The following is a 16,906-nucleotide window of genomic DNA, read 5'->3' on the forward strand; positions in this document are numbered from 1 at the left end:
CGTCTGCTAATCGTCCTTCAGCTACCCGGCATGACAAGCCATTAGATGATGCGAGGTCCTGACACCGCTGGATGTACCCCGCCCGCTAATGGAACATGCGCCCCGGTGGGTAATCATACCAAGCCATCGACTCATTGTCGGGTTTCCTGGCCAGGACCTCGGGACGCACTAGTCCCACCAGCATGGCGCCTCTGTGGCCTTGCTAGGGCCCATCTGCAGCTGCCACTGATCGACTCAGTCGCAATAGGGAAAAAGCAAGGAATCTGTGCGTCCTGCATGGATCGTTGTATGCCAGCGGGGCCTGTCAAGCCCTGCCTCTTGACCCTCGCGCTTTTGAGCCCTCCGATTGTCCGATCCTCAACATTCCCTGTCTGGCCATGGAGCGGTGGGGAATACGATCCTCCGTGGCAAGCACCATTGCGTCTTAACACGAGTCTTCAGTGCTAGCGTCGGTCCAGGGAACCCTGGCCCTCCTGCATGAGCCACTCGGACTGGTAGACCCGGAGCGTCCTAATCTCTAGACCCTTCTATCTAGTCATCACGGTCACTAAATTCACGGGCCATAGATCTGGGACGGGAGACTGGCCCCTCCTTGAGGATCATCTATTGGCTCTCCTCTTTCTCGATTCGGGGAATGCACAGCTGAGGCTGGTAGGCACACTGCCACTTTGCGCTGCTCATTGGCAGACCACTCTGGGATCTAGGCTGGCGGAACTCATCCCGTGCAATAGTGGCGAGAATCAGGATGGGAGGACCTGAAAACATGGCACGAAAAGTAAATGTATAGGTAATCCGGGCCGAGAGATGCCGCATGCGGTATGCGTCCTGCTGCTGGAAGCATGGACTATAGACGATAGCCTAGGTAACTCCGGTGTTTAATGTAGGTCCACGCTTCGGGAAATATGCCATCTGCATCGTGGTGAGATGTCGTCATCCACAAAGATTCAAAAGACGCAGGTGCCCTTGCACTGCAGCCCACTTGCGGCAGTGTCAAACAAACGTTGGTGACGGGCCAAAATCATTCGTCGACTGAGAAGTCACCGTGGTAGAACTCAGTCTGCCGTTATCTTTGTCGGTGCATCTGATTGTACTTGTTCCTGTCCTTGCCACGCACGACCCCAGTGACCCTGAAGATAACCTTACTGGTACCTGCTTTTCCCTCTTCGGTTCTTTCTATTGTATCGTCCGAGAAAGCATGTCAGACCTGGTGCAGACCGTTGTCTCGGTGCCCCCTCCCGCCAAATGTGCGTCTGGGCCACCGAGCCCCAGTGAAGCAACATTGACAGAGAAGACTTTCGCAAACAGTCTTTCCGAAAAGTTGGAAGAGTCGCGGTATCCGACAGACAATGCATCCTTTGATCTGGAGGCTCAAGCCCACAAGAAAAGATTCGCTCTGATTCGTTATGCCCTGCTCGACATCTATCGTCGTCTCTTCACCATCGTCTTTTTCGCCAACATCGCCGTTTTCGTGGCTGTGCTGGTGGCCGACCGGACGATGTTAGCACTCGTGAATGCTACCGCCGGTAACCTGCTTGCATGTGGTCTAGCACGACAGCCGCTGGTTGTGAATTCGATATTCGTTTCCGTGTGCTCAATACCCAGATCCGCTCCGTTGTGGATGCGGCGGCTGGCAGCCAAGGTATACCACTACGGGGGCGTCCATAGTGGATGTGGCATTGCCGCGTTCGTATGGTATGTGGGTTTTGTGGGTGTCATGTCTCGGGAGTATTGGTCGGGCCAGTCCGCCCTTTCGCTGGCTCCAATTATCCTGGCGTACATTATTCTCGCCCTGTTGCTCGCGATTATCATCGTCGCTCACCCCACGTTCCGGATCAAGAAGCATGACTACTTCGAGCTCACCCACCGCTTCTCCGGGTGGCTGGTCGTGGCACTCTTCGTGGTCCTGCTCATGATCTTTGCCGATCAGGCAAGCACGGCATATAATGAGTCGCTTGGTCACTTTCTGCTCACTCTTCCGGCCTTCTGGTTCTTGATGGTGACTGTGGTCGCCATCATCCACCCCTGGGTGTTCCTGCGCAAGGTCAAAGTCCAACCCGAATACCTCTCATCCCATGCAGTGAGGCTCCACTTCACCCACACGACCACGACGTTCGGAAAGGGTATCCAATTATGCCGACACCCACTTCAGGATTGGCATGGGTTCGCCACATTCCCCGATCCCGAGGGCAAAAGCTTCTCTGCTCTGGTCTCTAAAGCCGGGGACTGGACGTCAGCCTGCATCCAAGACCAGCCAACACATCTATGGAAGCGGGGTGTCCTTACCTATGGCTTTGGGTACGCGATGAGGGTATTCAAGCGAGTGGTGGTTGTCACGACAGGCTCTGGCATCGGGCCCTGCCTCTCGTTTCTGGGAGATGACAATCGGCCCAACCTGCGAGTGATCTGGCAAACCCGCGCGCCTCTGAAGACTTACGGGCAGAACATCCTCAACCTTGTATCTGAGATGGACAAGAACCCCGTGATTATCGACACGAATCAATCCGGACGAGTCGACATGGTTCCGATCATCCGACAACTCGTAAAGGAGTTTGATGCGGAAGCTGTGTGCGTAATCAGTAACCCGTTCGTGACCAAGAAGGTCGTGTATGAGTTAGAGTCACATGGGATTTCAGCATACGGACCTATATTCGATTCATGACCTTGGCATTTTGTATATGTTTTTTGTTTTGCGTTCTGATGTGAAAATGTTCCGGTGTTGGCGTTGGTTGGAGTTTGAAAAGGATAGGCCCGGTTTGGGGGGGGAAGTTGGTGAGGCGTCACGAGGGAAAGACTGGACAGGAAGGGACTGAACAGAGGGTGATTCCACTCTTGTATATGGGAATCGCTGGATGTCGCCGACTGGCCCAAGTGTTATTAGTACTACGGGAAAGAATCCGATGCAAACATTCGACTTTTAGAGTGTACCAACCATTGTTCGGGGCGTATGTGCAGGGCCGATCTGCAGGGGTTCTTGTGTAGCCAGCCGCTGGGTACTTGCAGCTCCCATCTCAAATTCCATATACATAGTCTTTCCGGTACGACAGCCACCAGAGCGGTCCCAGTTGAGTCCGGGAAGTAAGGGTCCAATTGTCTTACCTTGAAGGTGGTGAGATGTCCAATGCGAGGGGCATGGCAAGTAAGTACCCGTCCAGTCACACCAACTCGGTGCTGCTGACGGGCGATCTTTCCTTACGGCGGTACGTTGGCAGCAGGCTAGGTGGAACAGAGTAAACGATACAAGTTTTTTTCTATTAACCAGGTATATCGGTAGTGAACTTGACACTGTCAACACATAAGGTTGCATAACAGAAGAGATGTTGAGATGTGACAGTGAATATGGGTATCATGCAAACAGAAATTCCCACCCCGTGATACAGAACAAAATTCTAGTAGACAAACTTTTTGTTTTCCCTGTGTTTCCATGCCATTAAAATTATAAAGTTGATTAGGAAATGGCTGCTTGCCTTGGCAAGAGTTTGAGTGACTGTTGAGAGCAACTGATGGATCGATCCGAATCCCTCTGATTTAACCATCGTTCAATTCGTGAATAATCGTAACGTCGTAAGTGGCGTAGAGTTGGATGGACATGTCCAGTCCACACGTGTGTTGAAAAGAAGAAATAATAAATAGAAAATATGGTGGTAACGAAAGCGTTAGGCATGTCTGGAGCTTCGAGAATCCACGGATGGGGCTCGATCGCCAACTCCGTGTCCCAGCGGCTCAGTAGTCAGATCATCGGTCGTCAGTCGAGATCGGCCCCGAGATGAGTGAGTTGAGTCACTGTCCAATCGAAGGGACTCCATGCGGTCCAGTTCCTCATACTCCGGGAGGTGGATGGGAGACCCATGGTAATCCTCCATAATGCTAGATCCATCCAGCATGGTGTATCCAGGAGGACTAGCAGGAACGTCTTCATACACAGGTGGCATTTCTTCATCCCAACTGATACCAAGTCCGCTTCGCTCCGTGACATGCAGGTGGAACTGCATACGCAAGACGCGCGCCGCTCCAGTGGGGGTGATGAGCCGGGGGTTGCGATTCGGGCAGAACTCCTCTGCTACAATCAATTCGATGACGAGATTGTGTCGCGCTTCCAAGCCACCTTGGGCCTCGAGATCGCACACGGGGTTGCAAGAAGGGTTGATGTTCGCCTCGAACTGCATGCTGATTTCGCCGCCGGCGGTATCAAAATCGGTTTTCCAGCCTTCCTTCTCTTCATTGTGGCCAATGATGCGTGTTTCTTGGTGCAGGACTCCTTTGCCCTCGCCCCCAATCTTGTGAGCATGCTTGGTGCAGGCGGTTGATACGATCTTCTGGTGCTCCTCGATGCGCCACATCATCTTACGCAGACGCCAGCGAGTCTGAGTCTCTTCGCCCTTATCCACAACTCCACTGAGAGTCATCTGAACGGGGAAAGTGCCAATGGGGTGCACAACCGAGGGAAGGACGATGCGGCCGGTGAGATTGGTGGGCGGGAAGATGCGGATGGATGATTTGTCATTGCCGGGAAGGATAGCACGCTTAATGTGCACCGGCATCTTATAGGTGTATTCCTCACCGTTGACGTTGTGAGCACGTGCAGATAGGAAATATTCGACCTGGCCTAGCGAACCGTTGCAGGAGGCGGGAAGGTTGCCGGGGAACAGATAGCTGAAGGGGAATTCATGATCGCCATTCTTGAGGTGAATTGGCTCTGTCAGGAAGTTCCAGTGAGTCAGTTCTTCGGTACGCGCGGCGCAATTGGCGCAGTCCCTGGACACCGGCTTCTTCGTCGTCAGCCTGCTCATCAGACGCATATCAAACGTATCCAAGGTGATCATGCCGGCCAGTTCTGAGACACTGATCTTCAGACGCCCCGAAAACAGCGCGCCTGTGGAGTTGGCAGGGGATCCGTAGCACACCAGCGGCGGCGATTCGACGATGACGTCTAGCTTGGCATGAGCATGGGCACCGTCCTCCTGTCCGGCACGCTCCTTTGAACGAGATGACCGGCCATGGCTTCGTCGCTTGTCCTTGCTGTGGTCCCGGTGGGGGTGAATGAGGTGCTCGACCGCGAAAGACAAGCGACGCTCGGGAGAACGGGGTCTTTCCGCACCGCCGTGAGCGGATGGCTTCTTGGAGACCATTGTATGGTGTGGGATTTCGTTCACAGAGGAAGAGGATGAGGAGTTGGAATGCGAGATGGAGGAATGGTGGGAGATGGAGGGGCGAACGAAACTGGAGAGAAGACGGCCAGGCATGTTGTCAGATGTCGAGCGTATACACTTCGGCTTATGACGACCTTGCCAGGGGGGAAGAGAGTGGGAGCGCTGGGCGTCAAATATGGTCCCCTAGTGTAGCTGCGTCTGGAAGGTTCTCGACGAGGGTGGTTCGGAAGTAGACAGGGGGTATGCCGCAATTGCAAACAATAGAAGTCCGTTTATGATGTGCTTCGGTATTGGTAGAATTGAGATGTATGGTAGACGATCAAGTACATAATCCACTTGCAATTGGTAGTATTGAGATGCGTCTAGAGGGGTTTGACTACATATAGTCAAGTGGAAGTATTCGAGCACCGGTGTTGTGAGTCACGGAACAGGGTACAAAGGCAGGTAATAGATGTGTATGTCACCGCTTGATTGGAGTTCCTATGAGTTGGTGAAAGAAAAATGAGATAAACTGTAAAAGCAGAAGACAGAGAAAGAGAAAGAGGTGGGCGAGCAGCTGCCTTTGAATGAACCCGAACAAGCTTTTTTTTTCTTTTAGTTCCCAATCGATGCCCATATACTCCTATTCTTTTTTCTTGCTCCTGAATTTTTTTCCACCCATTTTTTTTTAGTATGGTTGCTACTCGGACGTGCCCACACCATGTAACAGGTGCCATTCAATCCCTGGTCTGGCCACACTGAAGGCTCCATCCCATCGGGCGGACGATGGAGTTCGGGTGGGGCGCGGCAGAAAAAGCGTCATAGTGGGTCTTACCGTACGTTTTCCATACCTGACAATACGGTTGTCGCCGGCGGAAAGCGCCAGTGTCTGAGAAAGCATTGTTCCTGCCATCGTGCTTGGCGTAAAGATTTCCCCGAGGAGGAAGGGTGAGACATACAAGCGATGGGTTGACAGGCGCTCCGACGGTCCTCGTGGATGTTGCTTAGCTTGCGTGATCTAGATGAGAGAATTACATCAGCTTCGGGACAGTCTAGATTGCTTAGTGTGTCATCTATTCCATTCTAGAATATCACCAATCAGCTTATGGGCCCGTGGCATACTTTCTTAGAGTCTGATCCATCCCCGGATCTTTGATTCGGAACATCAGATCAGCTACACCGCAGATATGGCAGGACAATACTCCGTACGGCGTATGTAGTCTCACTCAATTCCTCGGCTAAATCCTACGGGACCTCTGACTCGCTTCGCAATCAACGCAACACGCACGCTTTGCCAGCAGGATTAATCCCACTCGGACACACTCGGCATGTGATGCAGTCCGGGCTCATGCACACTGCTCTGGCAGTAGACGTATATACATCGAGGGGGTCTGCAGAAGTGCAGTGGATTCGTATTAATCAAACTCACTTCTGCATCAGTTGACTACTCCGCGTAGCAGAAGCACTCCGCTAGCTTCAGAGCGTAGTTCCCCGATGTACGTCCGTTGAGGCCGTGCGCAGTGACTCACTCTTACCCCATAGAAAAGGGCTGGGCTAGGAACGACTATAGCTGTCCCTGGGTCCGGAACGATGTCCATCCCTGGCTGTCGATCTCTCGCTTCCAATTGTTGGCGTGACCCAGGCACGTAATACTGGCAGACATCGGTGGTGATTTGACGCAATATTTACTGGCGATTACTCGGGGGAAACTCGTGGCTCTAATGATCTTCCGTCGAGATCATGCCAAATTGCTAAGAGATGTTGTCATGTCCTTTGTTCGAGATGCGAACCAAGGATGACAGGGCTGACTAAAGTTCTAGACAGTCACCCCTCTTGGTCAGGCCACGATGCGATTGGGCCGTTGTATACTTGGGTCCAGGGCGGCCACGACAACAACACCGAAACCGTCTTCGGCTGCCAAGGTAGGGGATCGCGACTCCAAAGTCTCTGGGAGGAGAGGGTAAAGACAAGGCGCATCGCACAAGTCGATGACAGGTCATCCAGCCTTGTCACATCAGTGAGCAGAGTGCGACTCACGGCACCGGATATCCGTCCAGGACAACCGGGACTAGAGACCGTAATGACACCTGACAAGGGGGCGGTTTCTTTGCTCATTCAGGAAGGTCAGCTGCCGTCATTAAACCATCACGTGGCGTCATTCAGTGCGTAGGAAGCCCGAGGGGTTCAAGGCGGTCTGGCGCAAGTTTTGCCCGTACCAGCGGTGACCGGCACCGTGACGCGGGTGTACAGTACCATACGGCAACACGTTGCGACGCTAATTGGAGATCCTCTGGATCCGTGATGCCGCTTTTACTGTTTGAGCCAACGAGGCGCAGAGACCACGGACTGAGGGAAGAGCTAGCCCCATCCGTACCGGATGTTTTGCCTACGCATTGGGAATCATTTGAGAAATTTCTTTGCAGAGTTTTATTCGATCACAGGTCTCTTAGTCTTGGGGTTACAGCTCGGCCAGGTTCCACATCCCGACAAGGCAAAAAAGAAAAAGTTACGGAGACCCGAACAAAAAGAAGTCCACCGGCTCTGGATTGGGACTGTTGATTGGGATTATGGCTTGCTTTTCACCCGCACGGTACGGCATGTCTACCCCTGGTCCGCTGGTTGTGACTCGTCGCTTTCAAGGTCCCAGGCACTGAGAACCAGAATGACGATGCGCTGCCCGGTACGTAGCCTACTAGGTTTCTCCTCGTTGTTGCCATTCTTGGCCAAGTCTGAGGGCAGCCATCACGGCGCTAACAGGGACCCTGTACGCAGGAGGAAGATTCCGTTGTCGCTCGCTGCATAGCGATAGGTTCGAATTTCCCCGCACTGTAGAAAATTCCGTCCTTTGCGGGGCATCATCACATCATCCGGCTGCAGTTGCCGGTCGGTCGGTGTAGCGAAGTCGTTGGCCGGTCGTGATGGCATGTTGCTTGGAAAGCAATTACGAGGGCGTCGGACAGCTGGGGCATTCATAACAAGGCAACATATGATATTGACTAACTCAATATCAACGTTTGTCGTGTTCTAGACTGGAGGCGTGTGCTGTGACCTGGCAAGGAACCGCCTCTGCTCTGACGAATAGCTACCCATTGCCGCCATACCCATTACCTAACAGTTTCACCGCCACCCATTGAGATGCCCGGACGACAGCATGCGCGAAGGCGATGATCGGTCTGAACGTTGACGATCCAGGTACCCTGGACGACAACTCGACTGATTCCTGTCGGTTTGACCGTCCCGGGTGGCAGAGTTTCGGCACGAGCTGGTGAAGACGGCTACGGATGGCCGATTTGATCACGCCACGAGATCGGATGCTATACAAGATTTCGGCTTCAGCCTGCATGCCAAGTCTTCCTGGTGTACGGAGTATGGCCTTCACCTAGCATCAAGGCTACATTGGAACATCCATAATCGGAACCTGAGCACTCCGCCAGCAGCTGGAACGTTTTAGCTCGTGCGTCCAAAGGGTACCTACCGCCTTGGAATTCCATGCAAAACTGCTTGCGCAACACATGGATTATCGGACATTGAAGGCTGCGGTCGAGTGTCCATCGCACTGCCATTTTCTTTCCTAATTGGGGCCGAATTGCGCCATCCAGCTGGTCTTGGCTCGGGGTACCTGACTTAGCATGGAAATTTACTAGTGTTATTGCATCTTCGTTCACTATCCAAGGAGTATCTACGCAGAACCGAAGCCGTTTTCAAACCTCGATCTATTAATAATATAGTATACGGAGTACGGAGTACATCGGTACAGTAAGCTGACTTCAGTCATCAGATCCCCGACTGAGGGATTTCTCCTGCCTGAGCACGCACTGCGGCTGCGTTATTAACCATCATTCGGACTAGGCCTCGAAGGCGTCATGAAACCCCTCTTAGCCTGAATGTGCAGAAGCATGGGCCCCATTCGATGCAGCTGCAAAACAGGTAGTTGATAATGACGAGTCGTCAGTAACCACCTCCATGATGCCAGCCTTTCTATAGTACTGTTTCTTGCAGGTTGCAAGGCCATGTTCACCCCTTCGCGCTTGCTATTGGGTCTTTTCCGCGGAAACCCCTCCTCGGCGGATGGGGACGTGGTACACCGTACCCCGTTTAATCTTACGGAGCTTGTCCACCGGCCCGGATCTTTTTGATGGCTAGCTTTAGCGGACCCCATGCGATGACTCCTATGAGTTCTGCTAGACACTAGCGCCTCAGAATTTTCGCTCCGTTCTCCTCCACAGTGTTCGGCGAGCTAAATCGCTCACTATGGGGCTCTTTTAGCTGAAATTCGACCCCTTAGTCAAGGACTTCGGCGACTGCCGTTATTCCCAACTCCCTGCCCGGTAAGGTCCTCGACGGAAGTTTAATCGGTCCGTGGGAGCACAACATGCGGTTCATGGTTGACGCCGTACCTGCGGACCGCCTTTCCGGGTCAGATTGACGCCGTCGACTTCGGCAAGAATAGTTCCTCAAAAGTGACTAGTCATAATGTACTGTTGCATGACTAACGGTCGCCTAGTATCGGATATCGTCGCTCAAGTCAGTTGCTAATTGCTATAGTGCAGGCCCTCTGCATTGCCTGGGTTCCTGGCCATATGGAGGGTTATTGTTCCTTACAGCCAAGCTCATGAACCCCGCAGGTTTGAGTTTGACTCGTTGCTTTCTCGATTGCTTCGATTTGGGCTAAGCCTTGATATGGTTGTTTGTGACATCTGTACGCAATAGTACATACTGTGGGAAAGCATATCTGTCATTAGATTTTTACCTACTGACCTCTCCATGCTGCGACGTAATTGGATTCCGAATGATGCTGGCAGTAAGGGGCACGGAAAATTGCGGTTCAGCCCTACGATATCGGCTATCAGCAGCCCGACAGCTCCTAAGCTTGGGTTTTCATGGGCTCGTATCCTGAGTTATTTTCTTGCAAACTAATCCGAAACTTAAGTGGAACAGCTGGGGGCTTCGACAGAGCTAATACTCTCCCTATCCTGGGGGTTTGAATTATTGTGGTTACTCTTCGAAAGGTATTTGTAAGTACTGCGGCCGTTTGAAACCAGTGGATAAAGGAAGATTTGATATTGGATCAACTGGGGCCGAGAACATCCCCTGAACCCCTGACGTGGATCTTACGACCTTGCTTTAATCATATCAAATACCGACTCCCGCTGGCAAAAGTTCTTTGTCGGACGTAAGGATTCCCGGGTCAATGCCTTGCAGTGCCTGCAATGACGTCTCTATCTGAGCTAGCAGCCGGTTTTGCTACAGCCGACTCTATCCGCGAGGGGAACAAGCCTCGGAAATGCGTTGTGCGTGAGTTATACTAGCTACTGATTAGTGCCATCCTTCATATTTCTACTCCGTATTAGGAAAGTCTTTGCTAGTATGGCTTCTAGCCACTTCGGAATCCGGAGGGCCGTGGCGCTAAAATAGCAATGCTCTCCAGGGCTGTCTGTGCATCAGAGGCAGAGAATGTGCTCCTATTTCGAGAACAGCCTTGTACTAGGCCAGACTGCCAGTAGGACGAATCGCTGGACTAGTCTCTCCACGTGGGGCATGTGGGTATTCACTCTCAAAGACCGAGGTATGAGCTACGAAGTATGAAGGATCTTCTGGAGAATTCCAATGTTCCATCCTGCTCCTTCGCCTCGCCCTGATGAGTCTAAGTGAGGCCTGCCAAAGCAAGCGTTCGCTTCCAAGTGGTTGGGTGGAACCACGAGTCTCCTGCTTTGAGTTAGTCCAACAACTTACTAAGCTGTGACCAAGCCCAGTTAGGAAGGTGACAGCTGGCCGTCCCAGTCCATGATCCATTGTCTGGAGGTTCTAAGGGACACGCACCTAAGGCACTGCTACTGGTGAATCGACAATTCAACTACTTGAAGACTTGCTTATAGAAAGAGATCTCTATGTCCTTTAGAGGCACCTAGGTCGATGCCAATAGCACAACACCGACTCATGTAGCCGTAGCAGAAAGCTGTGGCGGTATCACCAAATGCATAAAGGAATTCTATAGCTATACCTCCCAGTGTGCAATTGAAAGAGCATGCATGCCCTTCAAACAAATGCAGCCCCTTGTGGTGAGTGGGCGTATATGAATGAAGATCTGGAATGTTCTGTAAACTAACTTGAATGTGACATCATTCAATGTTACATTGATGATACTAACGAACGGTCTCGACTATGCAACCAGCTGGAATCTTGGTAGTCCAGACAATGGAATCTAATAATCTCTCTCTGTAGCTAGTTCTATAAGCGTAAGGTCTTGGTCGCATTTTTGCATTTGGGGGTGATTAGTCGATACCAAAGAAGAGAAGTCGTAATGAGTAGTAGTGGCCTAACCTGCCGATATATATATTTGAGTTTTATAAGTTCTCTGAAGGTTATGCATGTAACACTGCAGTCACACAGCATACCACATGCTCTGAGTTCAATAAACAGCAATATTCTCGAGTCATTGAACAATGTCTCACAGCAGCAATTCCGTACAGCAGCCAATACAAGCTGACAGTTTTGGTTTTGCTGAATCGCTCGACATAATCAGTAGTCACGTGGTGATAGCTCCACGAGGCATGGAGCTTCGGAGATAATCAACCCAGGACCCTGGGAATCAACATCCCCTTCCCTCATCAATCCTGGCTATCCAATTATTGAGGTGTCCGTGTCCTCCATGATGCACAATCTCAAATAGTCTTACACGTCTCAAATACCTTCCTTAATCAGTGGATATACCTTAACATCGAACGTCAGCTGCGTTCATTCGGCGCAGCGGGAATTGGTGTGGGATACCACTGGAAGACCCTCCTCGAGTTCCCACGATCAATTGCTCCAATTACACAGCTATACCACTCTAGCTTTACTCCGCAATTTAACCGATTGATACGACTATAATAAATCTCCTATAATCATCGCGCCATGTCTCCTTCAACAGCACTATCGCTCGGTTCTGCCATTCTAGCCGTGTTCCTCTTCTGGACCTTATCCTCGACCACCTCATCACCATTCGCCGGTGCATTCCCTCGTCTCTACAACAAACGCATATGCCTATTAATCGCTCACCCCGACGATGAAGCCATGTTCTTCGCACCCACCGTATTGGCCCTAACAAAGCCAGAATACGGGAACCATCTGAAGATCCTCTGTCTCAGCAGTGGTATGCACCTCCCCCACCCAAGCACCAATGCGCCACACCATACACAACCACTAACCCCCCATCTTTTCCTCAATCCAGGCGACGCCGACGGACTCGGCCACATCCGCAAAAAGGAGCTCGTGAAAAGCGGCATGCAACTCGGCCTACGAAACGAATCAGACGTGTACATCATCGACGACCCCTCCCGCTTCCCAGATAGCATGTCAGCGCACTGGTCAGAAAGTGACGTATCAGCTGTTCTCGAGACTGCCTTTGCGCCCGAATCACTCGACAGCTCCAAATCGCGCAAGAAAACAAACAGATCCGGCAGTGGCAGTGGCAGTGGTAATGGCGACGGGGCACCCACCGCGACCATCGACGTCCTCTTGACCTTCGATAAAGGCGGAATCAGCAACCACCCTAACCACCGATCTCTGTACCACGGTGCGCTTCATTTCGTGCGGTCTTTGATGAAGGACAAGCCCGGCTATACCTGCCCGGTCACGTTATATACGCTTACCACGACGAATCTGCTCCGCAAGTATGCGGGGGTACTGGACGCGCCGTTCACGATGGTTCGGGGGGCGTTGAATTCGATATTTTCTGGAACTGGACGTGGTTCTAAGAGTGACTTGCCTTCGAGATTGTTGTTCGTTAGTTCTGTGAATGAATGGATGACGGCGCAGTCGGCTATGGTCCATGCCCATAAAAGCCAGATGGTGTGGTTCCGGTGGGGTTGGATCACTATTGGTCGGTATATGGCTGTGAATGATCTGAAGGCGGAGAAGATTTGATGCTTGATGCTTGTCTATTGATGTGGTCGCTCTTGAGTGATTGTTTGGATAGGTGTCTGCATTTGTTGTATTATACCCGAGTTGTATGTATATGATTCTGCTTATTTCGTGTTGGACTGATATCGTCTGAGACGTGCCTGGGGGCTGAGGACTCTAATGTATAGGTATGCTCCTTCTCGCCTCCCCTGACCTTTGTTTAAGTGCTAGTCTTGAAGGCCATTGCTGACTACTGTACCCTAAACTAATATAGCAACCATATCAATGTCCGATGCATAAATCGCAAAGTAATATAACTGTGCAGAAGCACTCATAAACTCAGTTCGTAACATGTCACCATGGACAGGGTATCCGCTCAGGTACGACAATATGTGCAAACATGAGGTATCATAACGGAAAGCAGCTCGTCACAGGTCTCGCATAGCCAAGGCTCAGGACGTGAAGAAAGATATCGAAGAAAAGCAGTTCTGGGAACGGATGACTTTTGCAGGAGTCTTGCAAGGTAAGAGGGTATGAAAAGCACGCAATTTGAAAATGGAAGTTGAAAAGACAAGAGAACAAAGAAAAGGGGTGAAGGTCCAAGGTCTCAAGTCCACGAGAGATAACCAGGAGTTGTGTCAAAGGCATCGTCGACTTCGTTTGTTTGGCGCTTTCTGGTAGTAGCGCGCTTTCGTTTTGGCATCCTGACAACTTCCCTAGCACCAGGGGCCTCAGCTTCGTAACCCAGCTCGTCAGCCAGAAATTCGTCTTGCTCATCAGCCATATAGCCACTCGCTTCGTCGCTCTCTTGCATCGCTCCAAACAGCCGCTTCAGCGGTGGGGAAGTCAGGTCAAGGTGCGGTGCAGATTGCCGATAATCCTCCCAGAAGGAATCATCGTCAAGCTCGTTTGCCTCATCTTCTAGCTCGACATCGGTATCCAAAGCTGGCCGCCGGACCGGTACATTTCTATGGCGCCTTATATTACGCTGGCCCCAGAAGGTGGCACCATGGAATTGTACAAGGCCCCCGCGCATGGCGTATGAGAGAGATTCAGGTAGGAAGTCTCGCCATTCTTCAAGCGCCCGCGGAAGAATGCTTCGTTCCCATGCTGGGTTGTCACGACCCACCCAACGATGGTGGATCAGCAAGAGCCTTGCAAGACGCTCCATGATAGTAGTCTGCTGAAATGTGCGCAGTCGAAGGATATCATATGCGTGCACAGCATCTGCAAAGGCTCGCGACCTGAGAAGTGTCGGGTGAACCCCCACTCTGTGTGCTTTGGAGTGTCCCAAGTAGGCTTCTATTATCGACCTCGCAGTCCTTCGTTTCCTTCTAGTCTCTTTCAAAATCTCATACGCAGCTCGCATATGACGTTGGAACTCGGACAACCGGGCGCGATCCCATGCAGTCTTAGCAAGTATATGATGAACCTCTATTGTGGGACGCACGTTGAAAGGTTCGGCTGTCATGGTTTCGAACATAGTGTTCAGAAAGTCATAAGAAACCTTGCCTTTCGCATTTCTTTCTGCATCTGGACCAAATCTCGGACGGGACAAAACAAACGATCGCTCGAACAGCTCAAGCCAAACATTCTCTGGGACAGGGATGTCATATTTGTTGGAGATGAAATCTATTGTTCGCAGAGCAGCCGGGATGTCGTTATTCGTGCCGAACGCATGAGCTATCGCAAATAGGAGGTGGTTTGTGGGGTACAGCGGCGAGGATCGGTCGTATGGGACCACCTCGGGGAGTATCGACTCATCGACCTGTTCCAGCAGTGCGTCGACATCAATGTTCCAGACGGTGTGCAGCACATTCTTGATTCCTTGCAGATGCCCAACGCGGCTTGACGCAAGGATGACATTTACGAAGGCGGTTGTACTTCCTGGGGTACCCTCCAGTGTCATCTCGTTGAATATTTGCAGCACTTCCTTTCTCACACTCCGGCCAGCAGTACCGTACCCTTGCCATCCGGTGTTGGGAGTGAAAAACCGCCTTTTCCGATAAAGGTAAGGGGTCAGTCTCGTGCGATACTTCTCCAGGCCGGTATAGGCTTTGTCCCAGACCTTTGCCTCCATGTAAAGGCTATAGCACTGAGCGTCGGGCACAAGTTCTTCCTCCCTGATCGCATGCCAGATATAGTCTGCCATCATGGCATCGCCCATTGAGCGTGCGCAATCGAGAAGGTGTGTGTACTCAGCCAGGCCCACGGGTTGGCCTGCCGACCGTCTCTTATGTAGGATTGCGGCAAGGTTATTGGTGAACTCGTCAAAAATCGAGTCCAGCGATCGGTACTGCTTGAGATCAACGGCTGACGGGTGGAGTGGACGATGGATCTCCCGATAAGGATCAATAAAGTAAGCTGGGGAAAGCAAATGGAAGGCTTCGACAAAGGTACTCTGCGGCATTGACCAAACTAGGCTCTCAAAGCGAGGATTAATGAGAGCATCCATCACTTGATCTGGCTGGCCGTCTCCGAGGATAGCATTGAACTCTGCCTCAAGAGAATGCGAGCTCTCAACAGGAGAGTCAGTCCTGGAAGGTTCGTAACCGCCCGAGCCAACATGACCAGCCTCCAGGATGCTCGGGGGACGTAGTCCCTGCGGAATCATCTGACCCCCAGCAGGCCAGTCTCTATCTCCGTTCCCATTGTTGTTCCAAGCCCTATTATATACCTTCGTGGTGGCGAACGATCGTAGCCGGCGCGTAGGATCCCGAACTATAAGAAGTGGAGAACAGGAATGAAGATCGGTTAATCGATGTCGACGGTATGACGGACACACCAACTGGGAGCCTAGACTCTCGCTGGCACGTAGAAACCCCAACATTGAAGCTTGGGGGACGTACTTGAAGGCAACACAACTGACAGCGTGTACAACAAACCTGGGGTCAGGCCGTCAGCCGTTTGAGGGGGGGGAGTCGAGCTGGGACTATAAAAGCGGAGAAATGAGGAGGTGCCGCTTGTTGTGGTCTTGGCGGGCCAGATCCCTGTCAGTCTCTTTTCACCACCCATGTCCCGCGTCTGCTGTTGTCCACGCTGCAGCTTGGATCCTTCCCCCCTCCCCCTTTCATTCGCTTAAGGCTCCAGTCTCCCCCCTTTCCCTTCTCGACATGGCCGACACGGAGGATGCCGGCACTGCGCCCGTCTCCGAGCCCTTAGATCTGGTGCGCCTGTCGCTCGATGAAATTGTCTTTGTGAAGCTCCGCGGTGATCGCGAGCTCAAGGGTCGGCTCCATGTAAGTCTCACGCCCCCTGACGTCTAGCTACGCTGTTCCCACTGACGCATGGCGCCCGATAGGCATACGACAGTCACTGCAACCTGGTGCTAGGCGATGTGGAGGAGACCATCTACGTGGTGGAGGATGACGAGAACGAGCAGGAAACACTTCGGGTACGTTCAGAATAGAATCGGATGGAAGGTGATAACGGGGCGACTCGGGGCTAATGCAGTTGTCTTGCTCTAGACCATCAAGAAGCAAGAAGAGATGCTCTTTGTCCGAGGTGCGTTTTGCGACGACTTTCCGGTAGAGCCTCGGGGCTCGTATACTAACTTTGTGCCATATAGGAGACTCGGTCGTTCTGATTTCCCCGCAGGCATAAGATTTGGGAGGCGACACCTAGGAAATGGGTTAGATATGACATCCTTTGAGGCCATATAGCAACCGGTGCTTCCAGGCCCAAGTTACCACGCCCAAGCTACGAACAAATACGAGACCACGAAGACCAGGCGATGTTACAGGGTTGTCAGATTATATTTTATTCTCTATTGTAGTCATGTACTCGGTCAAGCCTGGACTTGCAAGGTTGCGTTTCGGATAGAGGCTTCAGAAGGGTGCAAGGCGCACGGCATCATGCCATGCTGGCATACGTAACTAGCGGTAGACTGCACCGGTGGA

The 16,906-nt window shown here is 51.9% G+C and overlaps 7 protein-coding genes across 7 annotated transcripts; 4 read left to right on the forward strand and 3 right to left on the reverse strand.

The window, feature by feature from the left end:
• Positions 1 to 1,603: 1,603 nt before the first annotated feature.
• On the forward strand, positions 1,604 to 2,848 carry BO80DRAFT_426454 (integral membrane protein TmpA). Its single transcript, XM_025719775.1, has one exon. It carries the CDS (start codon positions 1,619 to 1,621, stop codon positions 2,657 to 2,659), a length of 1,041 nt encoding a protein of 346 aa, XP_025573791.1. The 5' UTR covers positions 1,604 to 1,618; the 3' UTR covers positions 2,660 to 2,848.
• A 630-nt stretch (positions 2,849 to 3,478) lies between these two features.
• Positions 3,479 to 5,426, reverse strand: BO80DRAFT_124533 (alpha-arrestin). The gene is made up of 2 exons (XM_025713523.1): positions 5,362 to 5,426; positions 3,479 to 5,281 (listed from the first exon to the last, which is right to left on the reverse strand). The coding sequence occupies exon 2, from the start codon at positions 5,238 to 5,240 to the stop codon at positions 3,654 to 3,656; it is 1,587 nt and encodes a 528-aa protein (XP_025573792.1). The 5' UTR covers positions 5,241 to 5,281; positions 5,362 to 5,426; the 3' UTR covers positions 3,479 to 3,653.
• Positions 5,387 to 6,005, reverse strand: BO80DRAFT_124515 (uncharacterized protein). Its single transcript, XM_025713522.1, has one exon. The coding sequence runs from the start codon at positions 5,861 to 5,863 to the stop codon at positions 5,534 to 5,536; it is 330 nt and encodes a 109-aa protein (XP_025573793.1). The 5' UTR covers positions 5,864 to 6,005; the 3' UTR covers positions 5,387 to 5,533.
• A 1,395-nt stretch (positions 6,006 to 7,400) lies between these two features.
• On the forward strand, positions 7,401 to 8,083 carry BO80DRAFT_124599 (uncharacterized protein). Its single transcript, XM_025713524.1, has 2 exons — positions 7,401 to 7,806; positions 7,899 to 8,083. The coding sequence occupies exons 1-2, from the start codon at positions 7,504 to 7,506 to the stop codon at positions 7,956 to 7,958; spliced, it is 363 nt and encodes a 120-aa protein (XP_025573794.1). The 5' UTR covers positions 7,401 to 7,503; the 3' UTR covers positions 7,959 to 8,083.
• A 3,460-nt stretch (positions 8,084 to 11,543) lies between these two features.
• On the forward strand, positions 11,544 to 13,314 carry BO80DRAFT_426457 (PIG-L family deacetylase). The gene is made up of 3 exons (XM_025719776.1): positions 11,544 to 12,258; positions 12,337 to 13,195; positions 13,282 to 13,314. The coding sequence occupies exons 1-2, from the start codon at positions 12,021 to 12,023 to the stop codon at positions 13,029 to 13,031; spliced, it is 933 nt and encodes a 310-aa protein (XP_025573795.1). The 5' UTR covers positions 11,544 to 12,020; the 3' UTR covers positions 13,032 to 13,195; positions 13,282 to 13,314.
• BO80DRAFT_426458 (uncharacterized protein) lies at positions 13,140 to 15,919 on the reverse strand. Its single transcript, XM_025719777.1, has one exon. The coding sequence runs from the start codon at positions 15,835 to 15,837 to the stop codon at positions 13,615 to 13,617; it is 2,223 nt and encodes a 740-aa protein (XP_025573796.1). The 5' UTR covers positions 15,838 to 15,919; the 3' UTR covers positions 13,140 to 13,614.
• A 201-nt stretch (positions 15,920 to 16,120) lies between these two features.
• Positions 16,121 to 16,610, forward strand: BO80DRAFT_359010 (U4/U6-U5 snRNP complex subunit LSM3; the record flags this gene model as incomplete). Its single annotated transcript, XM_025715904.1, has 4 exons — positions 16,121 to 16,246; positions 16,309 to 16,401; positions 16,475 to 16,511; positions 16,576 to 16,610. The coding sequence occupies 4 exons, from the start codon at positions 16,121 to 16,123 to the stop codon at positions 16,608 to 16,610; spliced, it is 291 nt and encodes a 96-aa protein (XP_025573797.1).
• Between the last annotated feature and the right edge of the window lie 296 nt (positions 16,611 to 16,906).

This window comes from Aspergillus ibericus, assembly GCF_003184845.1.
Source record: "Aspergillus ibericus CBS 121593 unplaced genomic scaffold BO80scaffold_28, whole genome shotgun sequence".
Classification (NCBI taxonomy): domain Eukaryota; kingdom Fungi; phylum Ascomycota; class Eurotiomycetes; order Eurotiales; family Aspergillaceae; genus Aspergillus; species Aspergillus ibericus.